Genomic DNA, 17,633 nt, shown 5'->3' on the forward strand with positions numbered 1-17,633 from the left:
TCTCCATTTTGCCATTAATGTTCTTGTGCAGTTTGATTTTGCATGGGAGCACAGGAATTAGTGGTCTAACTAGCGATGTGGTTCCCTTCAAATAGAAATGGCTAATAATAAACAAAAGCAACAACTTTTCTCTGAGGACAAGCAGGATAGCAAATTTTCATGCATGGGTATTGTTACTGATGGATCCCATCACACATGTATGCCACTTCCCACTTCCGCTGTAGTGCAGAACCACCTAACCATCTGAGTCAAGGTGGAATTTTTTTTAATGTACGTAGTGTAGAGGCTGCAGTCAACAAATGCATATTGTCTAACTGACTTGTAGACTGCATTTCCTTTTGCCTTTCTCCAGGTAGATTTGACTATGAACTGTCATAATGTCAGAAGCCCACTTGAAATCAGCCTCCATAGAGAGCTGCGACATGGATATCTATTCATATATTCACATCCCACTGCTGTTTAGAAAAGGATTCCTGATGTGACAGTTGGTTTGGCCATTTGGTTCTCCAGAATCTTTTTGGGATCACAATTTAATTGCATTCCTTCCCAGCATATTTTCTGTTCCAGGCTGCTTTCCCAAAAAAATGTCCCAAATATACAATAGTCCAAAAGACGCCATAGTCCTTCTCCTGAACAATAGTCCAAAAGAGCGCAGTTTCATTTCTATGCGTTGCCAGCCATTACTTTGGTCTTTTTTAGTGATTTTATTTGCATTACTTGGACATTTGGATTGACACACCTTTGGTTTTATCATTCAACACCAAGACTCTAAGGCAGGCTTTCTTGGGCCGAAACATGATTGTGTCAAGTCTGTTTTATAATAAAAAGGATTGAGCACCACCTGGTCTCCTTCGTTGTTGTTTTCGTGCCAAATATGCAATATATACATACATAAATGGCTTTTTGCCACCTAAATATTTTGGTATCTGTCTGTTGCAGTGACTTGTTGTAATTATCACCTTTTTTTCTGATGATGCAGCCTGTAGCTTGGGAATCCCATGCTGTGAGGACCGTTCTTGCTTGTCCCTGGAGAAAAACAAGAAAACCTGTAGCAGATATTCTTGGTGCAGGAGTTGTATTCTACTCAAGCTAAATTAATAGACAAGTGGTTATACATGACAGTGGCAGGGGGAAAGTGACCCCTCAGGACAGTGAAGCAGCTCCAAAGCTGCTCTTATATACTAAGCTGGAAAAGCTTTCCTGCATAGGTTTTGTCAGTGATGTCCACTATGCTGTGAAGAATTATATCCTGCTGTCCATAGAGGACACCTGCTACAGGTACCATAAGTAACTTGGTCTTTACTCATATGCAGGAAACAGTGATCTCAGTGGTAAGATTTTTCTGTGCTGAAATGTACTATCCATGCAATATTTGATTTAACATGACATTCACAAATCCTCTTCTAGACAGATGGGTAGTATCCCCATGGCCGCATGCCATCTGCAGAAGGAATCCACTCTGGATTTTTTCTTTGTGCCTGTGCTGTACTTCACTGGGCTCCTTAGCTCCATCTACAGTATTCCCTTCTGCACGCGTGCTTGCAGGAGTGTGTTTGTTCTGCTCTCCACAATTTATTATTTTATTTGGTGTATTTTTTTGTCCCTTTTTGGGGGGTTTCTGGTGCTCAGAGTGATTATTCAACTCTGCCTGAATTAAGATTTCACAGACTTCGGTCTGCAGCTGAAGGTCAATCCCTGGTGGTACTTGTCAGCCAGCTTACTTTTACTTCATAGGAGCTCAGGGCTGTCCTTATCTTTCTCCTTCTGCCGAACGAGGGTTCGAGCACAGGCTGTTTGGCATCCGTTGGAGACTCTGGCCCTGATTCTCTAAAGTGCATCCCGATTTTAGGCGTCCTACAGCTGTCTAATCAGCCAATCGGGATGCACGTTTTAAAAAAAAAAAATGCTCCCCAGGCAAGCCTGAAGGCACCTCCGGGAGCCTAGGGAGACCCACAAGATGCCTAAGCTCGTCTAAGGGCCTTAGGCGGGCCTTAGGCTGAACCTAGGCGGCCCTACGCGTCTCCCTAGTAGAGGAGAAGCTTAAAATGTAGGCCAGCAAAATGCGGGATCTCTCTGCCGCTATAAGTATAGCGGGCCACGGCCCCCTGACCAGGAGGGTGCCCAAACCCTCTGCCCGAAGACGCACCCCCCCCCCCCCGACACTACCGACCGCCCCCCCCCGACACTACCGACCGCCCCCCCCGACATTACCGATCCCCCCCCCCCGACAATATCGATAGCTGGCAGGAGGGTGCCCAATCCCTCCTGCCTGAAGACGCACCCCCCCCGGCGCTAACCCCCCCCAAACCTCCACTCCACCAAACCTGTTCTTAGAAGGGTCTTGCACGTCTTGAGCCGGCAGGCACGCCTCATCGAAATGAAGCGGGCCCGCCCCTTCCCGGCCCATCCCGCCGAAGCCTAAGGCCTGATTGGCCCAGGCTCTAGAAGCCTGGACCAATCAGGCCTTAGGCATAGCGGGTCCGCCCATCCCCACTTAATCTAAGGCCTGATTGGCCAATCAGACCTTAGACTTAGTGGGGATGGGCGGACCCGCTATGCCTAAGGCCTGAGTGTAGCGGGCTGTTTCTAATCTAACCCGTTTCTCTAACCCGCGTCTGTAACATGGACGCCGGTTACAAAATCGGGGTTTAGTTTAGGCCGATTCTGAATAGGACGCCTCTCCCGGGCGTCCTATTCAGAATCAGGGCCTAGGTGTCTTGCAGGCCTCGCCTTCAATATAGGCGGCCTGCCTGGGGAGCATTTTTTAAAAAAAACGTGCATCCCGATTGGCTGATTAGACAGCTGTAGGACGCCTACAGCTGCCTAAAACCGGGACGCACTTTTAGAGAATCAGGCCCTCTGTGTCTCACAGGTTGCCAGCTGCATCTTCTCACCTTTGCCTGTCCCTGAGTGCATCTGTCAGTCTGCAGGGGTGGAGGTGCAGTCAGGCATAGGGTCCAACTGTCAGCCCAAAGATCAGCATTGCAGAGGCATTCCCAGCATGAGGCAGTGATTTTCTGATTCCAGCTACTTGAAAGAGCAGCTGCAGTACATTTTCAGCACAGGTCACAGTGAGTAAAGGCTGGGTTTTCCTGATGTGAATTCTTGCCAGGATTGTGCAGATTTAGTGTCTAAAGAGAGTCCTTGCACCACGTACCATTGCCAGGAAAGGCGGAGTGTCCAGCTTAACCTCTCCCATGTTGAAGCAGGTAACTAAATACTCAGCTAGCCCAGTGTTTGTTTATGTTTTATTAACATTTTATATACTGCTTAAGCATATTACAGATCTAAGTGGTTTACAATAGAATACAGGTACTTAGAACTTCCCTATCTGTCCCGAAGGCTCAGAATCTAGCTAAAATACCTGAGTAAACAATTATTAAAATAGAAAAGATATAACAAAATTCCAAGAATTGTGAAATAAAGGTACGGTTCAAATAATAAAAAGATATCCAGTGGGATGGCCTTCTTTATTTTCAGAGCTTAGCACTGCTGCTAGTTCCATACACCTGGTAGCAGACCCACTGCAGCCTAAGAAACACAAAGTTAAGTCATCAAATGGTGACTCTACACCATAGGAGCTGGAGGCTTTGTCTGAATTATGAAACATTTGTGGAATTTTCAGTGCCAGCATTCTTCCCCTGCACAGTCTCATTCCGCCTCAGATGCGTCTCTTAGTGGCCTAGCTTCTATGGACACGTCCTCATCTCAGTTAACCTCTGTTCCTGTGTTGTCTGAATCTTATTTGGGGGATCCTGATGATGACCAGATAGCTTACCCCAGGAGAGCTCAGAATGGTTTACATGAGTTTATTCAGGTACTAAAGCATTTTTTCCTGTCTGTCCTGGTGGGCTCACAATCTATCTGTTATTGAGAAAGACATGGGGAAAGCCACTGCTTGCCCTGGATCAGTAGCATGGAATGTTGCTACTCCTTGGGTTTTGGCCAGGTACTAGTGACCAGGATTGGCCACTGTGAGAATGAGCTACTGGGCTTGATGGACTATTGGTCTGACCCAGTAAGGCTATTCTTATGTTTTTATCTGCCTTGTGGGCTCACAATCAATCTTAGGATGGAAGCTCATAGACTGTTTGCTGGATTTGCGGATAACTCTAGGGCTTGGGGTTTTGGAGCCTGCAGATGATCTCACAGTTATGCGCTTGTTTAAGTCTGCGGCTTTGCCAGATTTTATTTCAGAGTCTTAGCAGGAGTTGAATTTAGTCACTCAGCCGGCTCCATCCACATCTTCTTCTTGGCTTTGTGGTGTGTGTTTGCAATCTTCAACCTTTCTCTGGTACACTGATATGAACATTCTGATTTCAGAGCAATTTGATTCTCAGGAAGGTGCTCTTAAGATAGCGAGGGCCATGTCTCAATTATTCCTCTGGCCACAAGAGTGCCAACAGTTTCTGGGTCAGTCTAGGGTGGATTCTTTGGTTGCATAGGTGACTAAGTGCACCTCTCTACCCAGTGAAGGTGGTGTGGTGCTTAAAGATATGCAGGACCACCATGTAGAAGTGGTCCTCCGGAGATTTTTTGATACAGCTACTTTAGACAACGGCTCCTCATACCTTCACCAAGGTGTGATGGTGGTCATTGCAGTTCACCTGCAAAAAATGGGTCTGCAAATTCATCCTTACTTGGACGACTGGCCGATCAGGACTCCCTCGCTGGCCAAGGGTCGGCGCATGGTGTATCAGATGATCTGGGTTGGATCGTGAACTACAGATCTGATGTATCTTTGCAAGGGTAATGGCACCCATCTAGACCTGCTTTACTCTTACAGCATGGCTCTTGAGCACACAGCCTTAGAACACAAAGGCTGTTCTGCTGTGGTTGTTGACACTCTTCTCAAGTCTAAAGTTGTCCACAGTTTCTGCTTATGTTAAAGCGTGGAAAGCTTTCCAGCATTGGTGCACTCGGGACCAGGTGGAACTTTATTTGGCTCGAATCTCGGTGATTCTTACCTTTCTGCAAGCTGAACTTGATAAAGGTCTCACTGTAGCATCTCTTCAATTCCAAGTAGCAAAACTCTCTTGTTTTAGAGCCAAGGATCATTGTTCCTATTTGGCGTCTCATCCTGATGTGGCTAAATTTCTGAAGGGAGCTTTTCATATCAGACTGCCGGTCAAGCAGCCGTTCCCTTCCTGGGACCTCAACCTGGTGCTGTCTAGCCTTACCAAGGCTCCCTTTGAGCCCCTTCGGGATGCTTCCCTCTTGGACGATGCTCAAGATTGTGTCTCTGGTCGCTTACCTCAGTGCGGCAGGTCTCGGAACTCCAGGCTCTTTCTTGTAGGGAACCGTTCCTCTGCATCTCGGAGACTGAGATTTCTCTGCGTATGGTTCCTTCCTTCTTGCCGAAGGTGGTTTTGACTTTCCATGTTAATCAGGAAGTGTGTTTGCCTGCTTTTCAGCCTCCTGGTTCCAGGAAGCAAGATCACCTTTTGAAGAAACTGGATGTGTGCAGAATGCTGCTTCTCTACCTGGAGGTCAGTAACAAATTTTGTCTCTCTGATCATCTGTTTGTGCTGACTCATTCTGTTAAGCGGGACGGTCCCGCTTCCAAGGCCACGATTTCCAGATGGATGCATAAGGCCATTTTGTCAGCTTATATTCTTTCTAGGAAACAGTCTCCTGTTTCCATAAGAGCACATTCTACCAGAAGTGTGGCTTCCCTGTGGAGATCTGCAGGGAGGCAATATGATCCTCTCTACATATGTTTGCCAAGTTTTACAGAGTGAATGTGGCAGTGAGATGGGACTCTGCCTTTGGGTCCTTGATCTTACAGACTGGTGCAGCCAGCTTACCTTAGCTTTTTGGGGACTGTTTTTGTACGTCCCATCGGTCTAGAATGTCTCACCTATTGCATAAAGAGATTATGTACTTACCCTGGTAAGCTCTTTTCCAGTAGATAAGTGAGACATTCTAGACTCCCACCCTGTCCTTTCTGTGCCTGTCTACCGTTAGAGAATGACACGGTGGCGGTTTACCCGCGGCCACCGCATTTTAGCCGCGGGTCACCTGCCGAAAACGGGGAAGAAAACTAGCAGTCGCTGCGGCGATGGGGACAAGGCCATTCACCGCCCGCGGGGCGGTGAATGGTCTTGTCCCCCGCAGTGAGGCATGAAGGATCGCGCGGTCCCCGCAGCTCACACCCGCCCGCCCAATCGATTCCAGTGTCCAGCCAGCTCTCTCCCCTCTCCTCACCCCAGTCCGCAGATCCTCCTCCTCGGCGACCCGCACGCTACCAGAGAGCCGCGCACACCCGCCGCTGCTCAGCCTCGATCTTCTGCTCTGACACAACCGGAAACAGGAAGTTGCAGCAGAGCAGGAGATCGAACACTGAGCAGCCGCGCGTGTGCGGCTCCCTGGGAAAGCGCGCAGGTTGCCGAAAAAGAAAACCCACAAACCAAGGTGAGGAGAAGGGAGAGAGCCGGCCAAACACCAGGATCGACCGTGCAGGCAGGTAGTGGCCGCGGGAACCGTGCGATCGCTAGTGTTCCCGGCTCAAATTGGAAGGAGGGAGTGAAAGGAAAAAGGCTTATATGGATGCAGCGGGGACGGTGACGGGGCGGTGAATGGGATGGCAGTGGCGGTGACGGGGCGGTGAAAGGGATGGCGGTGACGGTGACGGGGCGGTGCAGAGGATGGTGGGCCGGTGACGGGGACAGATTTTTTCCCCGTGTCATTCTCTATCTACCGTCTCAATTTGTTTATACTTCTCCAAGTTGTTTTTTGGATGCCTATCAGCCCTTGAGGGCTGGTAAGAATACTTGGAGGCCTTTGTTGGCTGTTTGCAAATGATGTTCTAATGTTGTTTCTTGAGCAGAATGGTTATTGCTGAACTAGTTTGTCATGGGTGTCTCTTAGTGCTTGGATGGAGCTAAGGAGCCCAGTGAAGTACAGCAGAAGCACAAAGAAAATATCCAGAGTGGATTTCTTCTGCAGATGGCATGCAGCCATGGGGACACTACCAATCTGCCTAGAATGTCTCACATATCTAATGGAAAAGAGCTTACCAGAGTAAGTACATACCGTAATCTCTTTTTATTGTGGGTACTGATATAAGGCAATTAAAATAGTGAGACAGAGATGAAAAAAAAAGTTATGCATATTATAAACCTAACCTTTAAAAAATCTATGCCAAGAAAAAAAGTCTTATCGTGCAGTGGATGTTTATATATTACAAATATATGCAAGCAGATCAGTAGAGTTTACAAGTTGCCTATTGTGTCTACAGCAATTAGAGAAACAAAGGAGGCATTAGAGAATGTGACTGCATCTGTGGACCTTTTACAAGAAGGGACTGAGAGACTGCAGGCCAATCTGACAGATGCAAAAACAAATCTGAGCAACACACTTAATGATCGAGCATGTGCTCATGATAAAACTGTAACAATCTGCAACTCTATCAAAGCATCGTTAACCCATATAAATATCAATGCAAACTTCAGTGGGGTAAGACATTATTTTTTAATCTTCTGAAGTACAATTTCATTGCATCGCTTTAATTATATTGTATAACTAGTCTTATAGCCCGTTACATTAATGGGTGCTAGAATATATGTGTGTGTGTCTGTCTTTATTTCTTTTTCTCTCTCTCTCTCTCCTTAGCCGCTTTCTGTATTTCTGTCTTTTTTTTTTTTCCTTGGCTGTCCACCACCACCCCTTGCCTGCTCCCCCTGTCCATTCTCCCTTCCTTTTACCTCCCCTGTGTTCACCACCACCCCTTCACTGCTCCCCTTATCCAGCATCAGCCCTTCTCCCTTTGTTTTACCTCCCCCCTGTCCATCACCTCTTTCCTGCTCCCCCTGTCCAGCAGTAGGCCTCCCTTCCTTTTTCGGCCCCCCCTTGTCCATCAGCACCTCTTCCCCTGTCCATCCCTGCTCCCCCTGTCCAGCAGTACGTCTCCCTTCCTTTTTCTGCCCTCCCCCCTGTCCATCAGCACCTCTTCCCCTGTCCATCCCTGTCCCCCTATAATCAGGCCCACCATTAATCTACAGGGTCTTGGCCGGGAGAGGGAAGAAATGCATGCACATGTACCTGTTGCCAGCTCCGCAGCTTTACCATCCTGCAACCTAGACACAAACACTTCCACCAAGCCCCACACTCCATTCTCTTCCGCAGCCTTGAAGGAGAGGGACAGGAGGGAGGAGCCACGGCTTGGAGGCGTACCGGAAAGCTCAGCAGCAAAGGCACAGTCCACAGCCGGCGAGGTCGTATGTCGGGGTGAAGCGCGCTCTGCGCTTGCACCTCTCACGGAAGTTTTTTGCTGAAGGACAAAGTTTATTTTTTAGTTCAAAGCCGCCGGTGCGGCTCCTCTCTCAAGCCGCACCTGCGTCGGAGAAGGCTTCCGATGCAGGCGGGGATTGAGAGAGGAGCCGCGGCGGCGGCTTTGAGCTAAAAAATAAACTTTGTCCTTATCAAGGCATTACCAGGCATCTTCCACAAATTGCCAGATTATGAGTGATAGGGAGACTCGGCAATGGGGGAGGGGGAAGAAACCCAAAGCACAGATAATTCGATATTTCACAAACCAACCGGTCAAACTTTATTTTTAAGTTTAAAGGTGCCATGGCAGCTCCTCTCACGATCGCCGCCTGCGTTGCGCAGTTCGTGAGAGGAGCCGCCGCAGCTGTTTTTAACCAGGGCGGCTGAGTAATGGCGTACACCACATGCGGCCAATGAAATAGGAAGGCCGCCGCAGCCTCCCTCCCGATGTGCTGTAGCTTTTCCGATTGGGGAGAGCTCTTCTTTGCCGGCTCCGGAACGAAGGCGAGTTACAAGTGTGGGGTCGTTACTGCAGCGGCGCGAGTTGGAGAGCAGAGAGGCTTGTCTAGCGCACATGCGCACTCCTATCGGCCTCAGTGTGACAGATCAGATCACAGGGAACACGCAGTAAGAGTGCGCATGAACACTTAGCGTTTTATTATTATAGATAATATTATATGAATCCAGTGTGATGAACAATATTATATTATGTTTTGTTATATTCAAGTCTGATTATGCCTACTGTAATAGTCTTTCCTTTCCACACAAACAATGGAGTGTTAAGTTATCATTTAATATTAAAATTCAGACTGGAGGACATAAGAATAGCCTTAATGGGTCAGACCAATGGTCCATCAAGCTCAGTAGCCTGTTCTACGGTGGTCAATCCAGGTCACTAGTACCTGGTATAGTCTAAATCAGGGGTGTCAAACTCAAATCACATAAGGGGCCGAAATCTAAAACACAGGCTAAGTCGTGGGACAGATTTTTTATTAAAATATTTACCCCCTCCTTTGCTGACGCACAGCGTGGGCCCCAGTGCCGGCTCCGGAGGCTGCTCCGATGCTCACAAGATTTCTGTGAGCATCAGATCAATCGCCGCCGCAGCCACAAAAACCCTCGCTGTGCACCAGCAAAGGAGGGGGGTTAGTCTTGGTAGAAGTATAGGGATACAACCTCTCCAACCCTATGCTGGCTACAAAATAAATAAAAAAGACTTTTCCTCTCTTTAGGTCCTAGTTCACGCTTGCTGTCTAACACCAGCTCTGGCAGGATACACATTTCAAATCTGACATATTGTAATCACAAAATAGAAAATAAAATTATTTTTTCTACCTTTTGTTGTCTGGTCATTTTGCTTTCAGTCCCAGTTTCTCTCTTTGATTTTGTATAGCTTCTAATTCTCTTTCCAGTGTCTGCTGTCAATTTTTTTTCCTCCTCTTCTCTCTTGCTCCAGTCCCTGTCTCCAACATATTGATTTTTCCCTTTCAACTTTTCTCCTTTTTTTCTTTTCTGCCTCTGTCCACTCAAATCTCGCCCTCTTTCTCATCCTTCCCCTTTTTAAATTTTCAGCTACCTATCAATTTTCTCTCTCCAGATCCAATTTCTCTCCCTTTCTCTTCCCAACTGCTTCATCCCATCTCTCCCCTTCTGCCTGCCTCCCTCCCTCCCTCCCCCCCTGTCCACCATTTCTCCCTTCCTTTTACCAACAGTTCTCCCTTCAAGTATCTTTTTCCCTCTTTCTCCACACTACCCAAGGTCCAACCTTTCTCCCTTCATCTCGCTCTCTTCATAGGCTAGCTTGCCTTTCCCTCCAGTGCCAGTCCCTCTCTCCTCACAGCCCGGCATGTCTTTCCCTCCGGCGCCGGTCTGATGTCATTACCAAGCCGAGGAGTCTGCTGGCCTCAGCGATTCAACAGTGTTATATGTGGCTCCCCCTCCTGCTTTTCGCCTGCTGCGGTCTGTCTCCAATGACGCGCAACTTCCTGTTTCTGCCTGGGTGGACTGCAGCGGATGGAAGGCAAGAGGGGGAGCCATGGACAACACTGCCGAATCACTGCTGAATCTGGCAGACTTTCTGGCTTGATGGCGATGTTGGACCGGCACGAGATGGAGGACACGCTTGGCTGTGAGAAGGGGAAGTTCGGGAGCATTGCCGCAGGCCACATAAAAAGGCCAGGCGGGCCGGATTCTGCCCACAGGCCTTGTGTTTGACACATGTGGTCTAAATTAATACTAGTTGTATCTCACTGTTTCTGTGGACTTGTAGTCCTGATTTTCTTAAAAGAAACTTAAGTCCAAATCCACAGATATATAGCTTGATTTTGTAACAGGATTCCTGTGTGAGAAGTCCAAAAAGGTGCCTATGTTCCTTTTATAACACAGGTATCCAAAGTTAGCACTAGTGGAGCACAAATGCCAATACACAAGTTTGTGTAAATACATGTGTTGACATTTTTCTGACCCACTCCATTCCAAGACCCACACTGGCTCCCTTTATAAGCACACATAGAGGGGCATATTCAAGTGGGTCCAGAGATGGAGCATGACATACTGTTTCAGGAAGTCTATGGTAGGCATACGATGCAGCAAGATGAAAGAAACAAAGCCTGGAGTTGGTAGTGGAGGAGCAGAGTACAGAAGAATGTTATTTACCTGATGAACAGAGTTCTGGGAAGGGGTGTAGGGATAGTTAAGAGAGGAGCTGCAGAATAAATGCACTTGTACGTCAATAAGAGGCATTTGAACTGTGTACAGAAATGGATAGGGAGCCAGTGAAATGACTTGAGAAGAAAGATTATGTGAGTATAATGATATTGGCAGATGACAAGTTGTACAGGAAAGATTTGAACAGATTGAAGAGGAGAGATAGTTCAGTAGCAGATTTGTGAGGAGCCAGTTGCAGTAGTCTAGCTCAGTGTTTCTCAAGTTAGTCCTGGAGTACCCCTTTGCCAGTCAGGTTTTCTGGATATCCTAAAATAGAGGCAGTGTATGCAAATCAATCTCATACATATTCATTAAGGGTATCCGGAAAACCTGACTGGCAAGGGAGCCTATTGTCAACAGGTAGATTTAGAGCAGAGGTAAAAAAGGGAGCTTGGCACTCATTTTCATCACTAGGCTCAGAAATTAGACTCATAAATCCAGGCAATGATAAGCCTAAATTTATAAGCATATGAGGCAATTCTGTAAGCTGGTGCCTAGAGCTATAGTTTATACCCATCAAAGGTGCCTTTAATTGGCAGTTTCTTGCATAAGTGCTATTCTGTAAAGTGTACCTAAGTTCTCTATAGTGTGTAATTGCAAGTTGGGCATAAATATGGTAGGTGGTGGGTCGAATATAGGCATGGCACTAAGTGGCATGCATAAGTTACAGAATATGATCAGTTGTGTGGGCCACTTGTACCTGCCATTGACATAATGTAAGAGGTCACATCTTAGTATTGGTATACCAGAGAAGGTTTGTCTTAGCACTCTATAGTGACTTAGGTGTGCCCAAGTGCCATTATAGAATTGATGATTGCACCCCATTGTTGAGCCTAAATCAAGGTGCCAAGTTACAAACTTTCCTCCATAACTTTTAAGCTCCTAAATTAAAATGGATTTTCAGCTGAAAAGTTAGGCTTCCAAGTTTATCTGATATTAGGACACATTTGGATACTCAACTTCTTCTTTTTTTTTTTTAGTATTGCGCCCTATAATTCTTTATTCATTTTTTTATTAGTTTTACATTCCTTTAAGCAACTTCATGATACTAAGAAAATCATATAGGTTCTTTATTATTTATTTATTTATGAATTTGTACAGAAAGCTAAAAATAAAACAAGTAATCGAAATATCCAGATACAACCAAAATAGGAAAAAGTTAACATAGAGTTCCTATGAGCGTTGGGAGGAGCGTGGACCATTCAGCTCAGCTCTCTGCACTAAAACCGCTAGCATGGTTTCGTAGAAGAGGAGGGTAAAATTTTAAACCCAAGAAATTAGTTTTGTTTATTTTTAAAGAAAAACCTAAGCAACCATCTGATGCAGTAAGAAGAAGCATAACTGCTGTTGCTACTTCCCTTTCAGGAAGTTCCAACAGTGTTGATATATTAAGTGGTGGCTGATTACTTTCTCGTGGTATTTTATCTCCTGACTATGTAAATAGTAAACTTGAGTTAATGTATCCTCAGGGATTTCCAGAATTTCTCTCATATAACGTTTCAACATATCCCTAGGAGTTACTGCCGTAACCCTAGGGAAATTAATCAACCTAAGATTGTTATTACGGGAGAAATTCGCCAAAGATTCCAACTTTTTTCTTAGGCTTGTATTGTCCTTGATTAATATTTCAGAGATTTGTTTAGAAACTTTCATTTCTTGCTGAATATTCACAATAGATTTTTTGGAATCATCAGTTTCAATCCTCAAGTTCTTAATATCATTCTGTTGAACATTAAGTTTGTCTTCCAGCCGTACAAGCTGGGGTTTTATTGATTTCGCCAGATCACCCACGAGATTCCAAATAGATTCCAGAGTTACCTCTGAGGGCTTTTCTATCATAGGTAAAATTTTAAATTCTATTTTCTCACCAGCTGATGTTTTCCCTTGGTAGTCACTCTCCTGATTTCGGTTAACCCACAAAGCTGTTATTACCTCAGTTTCCACAAGGCTCTCCTGCAAATGCAAGGAGTCCATCTCCATACTCCCCTCAACTCTCTCTATGGCCTCCGAGGGGAAGTGCATACCACCTTCCAGAAGCTCCTCCACTCGTGGGGAGCTGGTAATATGAAGGGGAGGAGGAGTGCCCTTGCGTCAGGGCTCAATGTTGTTTAAAATCCCATGGAGACCGCATCCATCTTGCCTCTCCAGAGTGTCTCCAGCAGGAAAGTTGCTGCTGCTGCAGGCATTCACCGCAGAAGCTCCTCAATATTTCCAAAGGTAGGCACGGCAGATCGCCACGAGGCACCAGCAGCACTTCGTCCTCTCCTTTTTGGCATCTTAGGGTAATTATATTACTAGAAAAAAATCAATAATCGTAGTTTGAGCGAGCAGTCTTGTAGCGTGTTGTTCAGCTAACTAGACCTGCAGCCATCTTGGATCTGTTGTTCCAACATCATATAGGTTCTTACTAATTTTCTGCACGTGCTAGAGTAGGTTTCAGACAGACTTTCACCCTCTGTCAAATGGTGGTCTAGGTTGCTCACACTTAAAGTATCTGATGTACAGAGCAGTATAATGAGTTTACTTTCATCCTGAAATACACTGTTCCCCTAATTCTAAAACATTGCATGCCCAACTTGGTGACTAGCACACAAAGTTGCAGATGCAATTTAGACAACAGGATTAGAGAAGCATGCAAGTTGGCTAATGAACTGCTGATTAGCATTAATGACCAATTATTGACAATAATTGATGTTAATTGGTTTTAATTGGTAGTAATTAGCATTTATACATGTAACTTCCCCTAGCTAGTATTCTAAAGTTCAACCACTCAGTATTCAAAGAGATGGAAATAGAACTAAACCAATAGAAATAAGATCCACAAATATGTCCCCGGAAGAAGCGATATTCCTTGCGAAACGGGTCCGATGGAACGGATCAATATATATAGATACTGTAATTGATTTATTTTTCAGACCTGTATGGTTCAGCTATTGCCATATCAGAAGTGAGGTTCAGTCACATGTTAAGCTGGATTGACGAATTGATAGCTAACATTTAAGGTACTAAACAGTAGTCTAAATGACATCAAAATTCTTTATAGTGGAAGTTCACTTTTATTGATTGACAGATATAATTTGATAAGATCACCTTAGAGGGTGTTTTTGCACAGCAGTAAAATAGTTTCAAAAATATCTGGGAAGTTTTCTGGAATCAGTGAAAGAAAGCTGGAACCAATAAGTCTCGGACTAAAAGTTTACCTTTGGTTTAGATTCTGAGCTGGTGTCTGAGATTCCTTTCCTCCCAGTATAATGAGACTCTTTATCCAATTGCAACACTAAATAAGAACCCATCTTGGCTTGTAAGTGTTTTAACATGCCCCATGCATAAATTCCAAAGTGTGCAACTGCAAGGGGACAGGGTCCTATGGGGAAGGGCATGGGTGAGTCGAGGGCGTACCTAGCAGTTATACCCCTGTTTACAGTTAGGCACGGGCATTTACACCGGCCATTTGACTGGCATAAGTGCTCATACCTAAAGTTAGGTGCAATTGCTGTTATATAGGGGGTGGATAGGAGCCACTGTTTGTGGACCAGTTGATCTGTATTTGCTCACTTGCAACAACTCTGTTATCCTGTCTCAGTGCAGGCCTCTTTCTTAATATGAGGGCCAATAAGCCCTTTGTAACTTTGTGTTCATATGCAAAAGGAATACCTATATGACCTCCAAACTACCACCTTACACCCCAAACTAGCAATGTAAACCATTTTGAGCTCCCCTGGGAGAACGGTATAGAAAATTGAATGAATGAATAAATACATATAGATAATCAGTGCTTAGCACGCATCATCCCAGTGCCCAACTTTAGGTGACTTTTTGAGAATTACTCTCTATTTGTTTAACATCAACATGCTTTTTCTTCTCCCCAGTTGCCTGATGTGAGCCTTCAGCTTGCTAGTGTAAATGATGTCCTCAAGACAGACCTCGCTAATCTGGTTCATAAGGTAAATATATTGCTTAAAAAATTCCCTTGTAAGCTAAAAGACCCCCTGAGCTCCCTCTTTCTTCTTCTACCACTTCTGTAGGTTTCCATGCTGGGGCTCACTCCAAAAGAGCTGTTCTGTTTGTACCTGACATTTCATGTTCTCAGTGCATTTGGTTTGTGCAGTGCCTGAACTCCCACACCATTCTCACAAAACCTCGAGAACATCATAGGGGGTTCAGACACCAGGCAGCTTAAATTCACTGTGAGCCAAGCAGTGGAGGAAGAAAACTGAACAGTTGGTCTAGAGCAAGCCTTCATAAACACATGCCTGCTTCAGGGATATAGAAAATGTTGGTGAAATCTATAAAACAAACACATGCATATAGAATCAGAATCTCAAAATAAAAATAGAAATAATTAGATTGTGAGAGACAATAGCAATATAAATATATGTATATCTTTTGACTTTTAAAAATATAGAGGTAAACAGCATACTGTAAATGCATACAAAAAGGGACAGAAACCATAACAGCATAAAAAGATGAATTTCATTATACTATACTAAATTATATAAAATTTATAACCCACTCTAATCTCAAAAATAGATTCTAGGCAGATAACACTTAAAAATTACAGCTAAATTTCCTCTTCATTTTTAAATTATATTCATTTAAAATAATGAGTTTTTAAAATTTTCTGAAAAATAAAATAGAAAGAGATTTTTCTTAATTCTGTAGGAAGATCATTCCAAAGCTTAGGGCTCCTTTTACTAAGTTTCATTAGGTTTTTATATACCGCCTATCAAGGTAATCTTAGCGGTTTACAATCAGGTACTCAAGCATTTTCCCTGTCTGTCCCGGTGGGCTCACAATCTATCTAACGTACCTGGGGCTATGGAGGATTAAGTGACTTGCCCAGGGTCACAAGGAGCAGCGCGGGGTTTGAACCCACAGCCCCAGGGTGCTGAGGCTGTAGCTTCAACCACGGCGCCACACTAACACCAGCTCAATGTACAAAGGTTTTGCTATTCCTGCGGTTTGCCACGGTGTACTGTGGGAACAGATCACTGTGTCATTATCTATTCTGAGGTATCACAGCAGACGGGGTACATGAGTGTGACATCTTATTAGTGGTTACACAAAGATTGAATAATCTTGATCTAGCCCCATTACAATCCTGTCTTGACATGATTGATGAATGGACTATAGATAATAAACTTGTTCTGAACCCTCAAAAAACTACTGGGATGTGGATTACTGGTACTGCTAGCTCTCCTGCCATTGCTCCCATTCTGCGTGCACACCTATCACATTGCTGAATATGAGATGCTTGGGAGTCCAATTAGATGTTTCTTTATCACTTAACTTGCAATTGACTTCTGTTGTTAGATCTGTTTTGCACCATTACATCAAATTCGATTGATACATCCTTACATAGATAAAACTTGCTATAAATCTTTGATTTACGCATTGGTTATCTCAAAGTTGGATTATTGCAACAGCATTTATATGGGTCTTCCAAAAATAGCTCTTAAAAATGACAAACTGTACAAAATACTGTCATTAGGATGTTAACCAATGCTCATAAATATGATCACATCACTCCACTTTTGAAAGATTCTCATTGGCTTCCGATAAAATTTTGGCTAATGTATAAAGCTTTGACTTTAACTTTTAAAGCATTATGGATAGGGCACCCTGAATATTTAGCTAAGCTTTTGGTACCTCTTTGTTACCATATGGGCCTGTTAGAAATCTTTCTGCCTTTTTTGCTTCTGTACCTTTCTTATGGAATTCATTGCCAATAGACCTATGTAGTGAACTTTCTTATATTAAATTTAGAGGTTTGTTAAGAACCTAACTTTTTTTGGATTAGCATTTTCTTTCTTTCTCTTTCTTTTTTGAATTAGTATTATGTTGATATGAACATTGTAGGAGAGATTTACAGTTGCAGCCTTTATATTTTTATTTATTTTGTATTCTATAATTTTTACCTAATGTTTAATTTGTGAATTTTACTTTTCTTTTGATGATGGAGTTCCTTTCCTTCTGTTGTATATTATGTAAACTGCTTTGATGTACCGAAGAGCGGTCTATAAATACAAATAAACATATTTACTATCATATTCTGGTTCTATGATTTTGCTCTGAGTCTTACCTACTTCGTAATGCTCAATATGAATGTGAACTATCTGTTTTGATTTTTAAAATTACTTTAGCTGAGTCCCTTGAAAAATGTCATTCTAAAAGTTCTTATTCTGTGTGATGTAGATAAAGTTGAGAGATTCTTTTTTTCCAACTTGATAATTATAGAGTAGTAATATGTTGTCATTTTAGGGTTATGCTGCACTTAATGACACTCCAGAATTAGTACAAAATCAGACCAAAAATATTAAATCAGGTAAGACATCATATCAAAAATTTATATCAAGAATGTAATAATAGAAAATGTTCAGCTTTGTAAAAGAGGTCGTATGTCTCAGAGTCTGGCCATTCTTTGAATTCATCAAAAGTACAGAAATATAAATAATTTGCTCAGAATATATAAGGCAAATGTTAATATAATAATTTCTCCTGTAGATTCTATATTTTGGCCTAATTGATAGGTTAAAATTAGATGAAAATATATTTATTAATACAGTGGTACCTTGGATTACGAACATAATCCGTTCTAGGAGCTTGCTCGTAATCCAAAATGCTCGTTTATCAAAGCGAGTTTCCCCATAGGAAAT

General features: G+C 43.8%; 1 protein-coding gene across 3 annotated transcripts in view; it reads left to right on the top strand.

The window, feature by feature from the left end:
• Positions 1–17,633, top strand: part of PROM1 (prominin 1) — a 170,270-nt gene that overhangs the window by 65,993 nt on the left and 86,644 nt on the right. For all 3 annotated transcript variants that reach the window (XM_033948839.1, XM_033948830.1, XM_033948849.1), the window contains 3 exons: positions 7,241–7,458; positions 14,847–14,921; positions 17,239–17,302. In XM_033948839.1, coding sequence (XP_033804730.1) covers positions 7,241–7,458; positions 14,847–14,921; positions 17,239–17,302 — 357 coding nt within the window. The remainder of the gene's footprint in view (positions 1–7,240; positions 7,459–14,846; positions 14,922–17,238; positions 17,303–17,633) is intronic.

The sequence above is a fragment of the Geotrypetes seraphini genome, chromosome 1 (assembly GCF_902459505.1).
Source record: "Geotrypetes seraphini chromosome 1, aGeoSer1.1, whole genome shotgun sequence".
Taxonomy (NCBI): Eukaryota; Metazoa; Chordata; class Amphibia; order Gymnophiona; family Dermophiidae; genus Geotrypetes; species Geotrypetes seraphini.